The 5,095-nt window shown below is 42.4% G+C and overlaps 1 protein-coding gene across 1 annotated transcript; it reads right to left on the bottom strand.

The window, feature by feature from the left end:
• Positions 1-286: 286 nt before the first annotated feature.
• Positions 287-1,574, bottom strand: LOC102701034. The gene has a single exon (XM_006644355.2). It carries the CDS (start codon positions 1,531-1,533, stop codon positions 784-786), a length of 750 nt encoding a protein of 249 aa, XP_006644418.1. The 5' UTR covers positions 1,534-1,574; the 3' UTR covers positions 287-783.
• Between the last annotated feature and the right edge of the window lie 3,521 nt (positions 1,575-5,095).

The raw sequence follows: 5,095 nt of genomic DNA, 5'->3' as shown, positions 1-5,095 counted from the left end.
TCTCTAGACAGCTTTTGTGGCCATCGCCTCTTGGCAAACTAAATATAGCCTGATTTCTTTTGTATTATCTATCAATTCAAAAGGAAAAGGTCAATGTTCTAGATGATCACGAGATGATTGAAGCCATTAGTGACATACTGACATGGATACGGTTCAATTTCCATGCAATAAACTATCTCCCTTGTAGTAGTACTACATACAGAAGTTTGTCATCACTCATCATACTATCATTCGCTATATCATTTGGTGAAATTCATAATCGCTCTCAATCATGCACCAAATCATCTTCAGAACCCAACGAAAAAATTGCCGTTATTTAGGAAAAAAACAATACACTACTACGTACTATCATTCTACCTATCCAATAATACACATGTACATATGTACAGGTACAAATAATCACATGGAAGCCTTTTCTGAGCTTCCCGGTGTGTTTGTTACTCGCCTACCACATTCACATGTCTGCCACATAGACTGACTTGCAGAGCTGTATTCCTCAGCGAATCCCAAAAAAAAAAAAGATAAAAACGAAGCGAAGCGCCGCATTTCGCCTGCTCTGACTTCACGCCACCAAATTTGACTTCAATAGCCAAAACTATACACTACGCTAATTTACACAAACTTCGAATTGTAGTAAGCTTCAAGTCAAAGGTTCGAAATTTCAAATCGCGGAGAATTCAAACTTGAAATCTATTTCTCGCTTTTTTCGTTTGAGTAGTAGAAGTGGTCATTCGCCCTGACGGCGGTGTCCGGCGATCGGCGGTGGCGCGTCGGAGGGGGAGGTCAGAACGGGCCGTGGTGAGTCCGGCTGAGCCCGTTCACGTTGGCGAAGATGCCCATGAGATCCGGACGGTACGGCAGGAACGTCCGCCGCGTCGCGCCGGCGCCGGTGGGCGCCCTGGCGGGGGAGTAGGACATCCTGTAGCCGGCGGCGACGGTGTCGAGCTCGGTGTAGGTGTGGGTGGGCTTGACGGCGCCCTTTGTGGGCTTTGATCTGGAGTGCTCCCTGGCCGGGGACGGCGGCGCGGAGAGGAAGCGGAACTTCTCCTTGCCGTCGCTGTGGCTCCGGCCGACGACGAGCTCGCTGATGCGGCGCCACCGCGCGATGGACCCCGTCGACCCGCTCTTCCGCGGCGGCCGCGAGGGCGAGGACGCCGGCGACGACCCGGGCACCCAGACGCAGTAGCTGTCGGGCGACACGCCGTCGAGCTCCGCGTCGGTGGACGACGACGACGACGACGCCGTCGACCCCACGGACGAGTTCCGCCCCTCCTCGATGAACAGCCGCCGGAGCGGCGCCCTCCGCTCCGCCGCCGCGGCTGCGGGCGCCGCCACCGCCACGTCGTCCAGCACACGGCCGAACACCGGGTAGAACGCCCTGATGCGCCCGTCCGCGAACAGCTCGTCAGCCACGCCCCCGGCGTCCGCCTCCCGGCTCACGAACGGGAACTCGAACTCGCCGTCGGACTCATCCCCGGAGAACGCGGCGCCGCCCACTTCCTCCTCGACGGTGTCTCGAGATCTCTCTTCCATGACGACGGCCCTTCTCCCTTGATGCGTCGCGGCTGCTCCCGTTTCGTGTGGCTCAGGGTAGTCAGCTGGGGTAGCCTAACGGGTCGGGGATTATATAGGCGAGGGCACGGGACGCGACCTTCTCGAAGGTCGCCTTCAGTTCGCTTTACCCGTTTTTGGTGGTGTTTAGGCCTTGTTTAGTTTTAAAAAAAATTTAAAAAATATCGTATCAAATTTTTGGGCATCTAAGTAAAGCACTAAACTAGATGAATTAAAAAACTAATTGTGCAGTTATGGAAGAAATATTGAGACGAATCTTTTGAGTTTAATTAGTCCATAATTAGCTACACGTGCTACAGTAGCCAACATATGCTAATGATGAATTAATTAGTCTCAAAAGATTCGTCTTGCGGTTTCTAGGCTAACCATGAAATTCGTTTTTTCATTCGTGTCCGAAAACCTCTTCCAACATCCAGTCAAATATTTGACGTGACGTTTCTTCCAAAAGTTTTCTCAATCTAAACACCATCTTAGATTGAGAAAATTTTTGGGAGAAGTGTCACGTCAAATGTTTGACCGGATGTCGGAAGGGGTTTTCGGACACGAACGAAAAAACGAATTTCACGGCTAGCCTGGAAACCACGAGACGAATCTTTTGAGCCTAATTAATCCGTTATTGGCACATGTTGGTTACTGTAGTACTTACAGCTAATCATGTATTAATTAGGCTCAACAGATTCTTTTCAAGATTTCTTTAATAACTATATAATTTGTTTTTTTTCATCTATATTTAATGTTTTATTTAGATGTTAAAATTTGATGTGATGTTTTTATCTTCACCCTCTGCTCTGCTCTGCTCCTTTTCGGTTTCGAGGTGGCGACGGAACACGTCACTCGTGAGGCACGCGGGTGTGTGTGCACGCGCGTTTTCGCTGCGAGGTTTCCCGTTTCCGTGTGAGCACATCGGGGTTTTTTTTGTTTGTTTTTTGCTCGGGTTTACACATGTTTTCGCACGATATTTCTGGAAGCGGGGGTATGGCGGTTGCCCTGCCTGCAACCACAACAGCAGCAGCACAACGCCAACACAACGTTTGGTTGCTTGTCAAGCAAGCAGGAGTTAATTCCGTCGGTTCGCAGGGCGGCGGGCCGGCGGCGGCTGGCGCTGTACTATCGTTTTTGGAGTACGCATCTCGTGGCGCTGTACTATCGTTTCGTGGCTAGCAGGAAACGTGTTCCAGGGACGCGTGGCTATTCTCCGTATCCGAGCGAAACGAATTCCCGCTTTCGTAACCGGAATTTGGACGAATCGACTCTTTTACAAATCTTATTTTGGAAATAGATCGTAATAGAAACTAAGGTGGTGTTTAGATTGAGAAAATTTTTGAGAGAAGTGCCACGTCAAATATTTGACTGGATGTCGGAAGGGGTTTTCGATACGAATGAAAAAACGAATTTCACGACTAACCTAGAAACCACGAGATGAATCTTTTGAACCTAATTAATCTGTCATTAGCACATGTTGGTTACTGTAGCACTTATGGCTAATCATGGGCTAATTAGGCTCAAAAAGATTCGTCTTAACATTTCTTCCGTAACTGTGCAATTAGTTTTTTGGTTCATCTATTTAATGCTTTATTTAGATGTCTAAAAATTTGATGTAATGTTTTTAGAAAAAAAATTTGGGAACTAAACAAGACCTAATTTTAGAGATAATTTGAGAGATTGATCGTGAACTCGATTACCCGCCCTGACACCAGGATAATACTAAGATACAGTGATTCCGTGACACTGAGCACATGTCTGAGATGATAATATTGTAACACCATCCGATAATAGGGCCAACACAGATGGCGTTGACCTTTACCCTCTGTTAAAAAATATCTAAATTTTGGGGATAAATAAAGACGATGGTTATCTAGATTATTGCTAAAAGTTTGCCTTTTTTTGGTAGGGGACAAAAAGAGTGTACAATGTAAAACATGACCATTTCCCCTTCTCTTGCCGATCAAGGTTTCGTACCCTGGCATCACAAGATTTCTTTAGGTTTTTCTAGCTAACTTTTCTTTTGAAAAAAAATCACGGTTTTGCCTTTTTAAAGAAAATTGAAATAAACAAATTTGAGCCAAAATTACATCGTATAATATTAGTCTTAACAAAATATTTAGCTCAGTGCCTATAAAATTTTGAAAAAAAGGGATAAATATTGGATAATTAGGTTCTCAAATATGTTCGTTCCAAGTTTAAATATAAAGTGAATTGTAAAAACATGTGAACTTTCGAAGAAACTTAAAAGTCAAGTTGACAACTTAGGATAAGTGTATGAAAAGGTTGACTTGTTACTGGGCTAGAATCACTTACTACTGCTTATAAGCCACAATATGAATTTTTAACCTTAAATTTTGGAGTTAATTTTGCCGATTTTTCTTCGTATTTTATTTTTCAGCATTGGTTTTAGATCGATAAGAATACATATATAAAAATTTTATTTATAAATTATTTTTCTTTTGTAAATATGCCGTTTATCTTTTTTTTCTTCAAAAAGCCAAACAAATACCCCATTATTATTAGAATACTATAAACCATATTTCCATGACCTTTTATATATATAACATGTTAGCACCATCTATTTTGCGTTAAGTAAAGTTATTGGGGTTGATGTTCTGAGCTATTTTTCAGTGCGATCTATACTTGAAATTAGTTTTGTAAAAGAGTTAATATATCAAAAATATTAGGTTTGATGTGGTCATCCGCATTTCAAGCTCAAATCTGATTTCAGATTCAATTCATCTGGCGTCTTGAAATTTAAAAACAACTACAAAATACGATCCTCAAAACCTCTAAATCGGATTGCCTGTGCTGATCTCTTCGATCATGCTTCACCAGAATCACTTTTGGCGATGGTGTGCTGAAGGAGACGATGGCATTGCTGGCAGTTTTTTGTTCGTTCATTTGGCTCACGCCTGATTGGGCCTAGTGACAGTGTGAGACCCACACTCCTGCGGTCCTGCCGTTCTGCATGAGTGGTATTACTGAATCCTGTAGACCGATTTCCTGAAATTATTTTGATGTGATCGGTTGAAAGAGGAACGAGTCGACGAGAGCTCTGTTAAGGTTGATCGATGATTTGACAAATCGAAGTTTCACCGCGTAAGAACACGAGACAATAGTCATATATATATATATATATATATATATATATATATATATATATATATATATATATATATATATATATATATATATATATATATATATATATATATATATATATATATATATATATATACATGTTGGATTAAGGCTCTTTAGTTCTCAAAATTTTTTCCAAAAATATCACATCAAATTTTTGGACACCTAAATAAAGCATTAAATATAGATGAACCAAAAAAACTAATTGCACAGTTACGGAAGAAATTTTTAGACGAATCTTTTGAGCATAATTAGTCCATGATTAGCCATAAATGCTACAGTAACCAACATGTGCTAATGACGGATTAATTGGCTCAAAAGATTCGTCTCACGGTTTCCAGGCTAGCCGTGAAATTCGTTTTTTCATTCGTGTCCAAAAACCCCTTCTGACATC

This window comes from Oryza brachyantha, chromosome 1 (assembly GCF_000231095.2).
Source record: "Oryza brachyantha chromosome 1, ObraRS2, whole genome shotgun sequence".
In the NCBI taxonomy this organism is placed as follows: Eukaryota; Viridiplantae; Streptophyta; class Magnoliopsida; order Poales; family Poaceae; genus Oryza; species Oryza brachyantha.
Note: the sequence above shows the minus strand (reverse complement) of the source record. Positions and strands in the feature narration are given on the sequence as shown.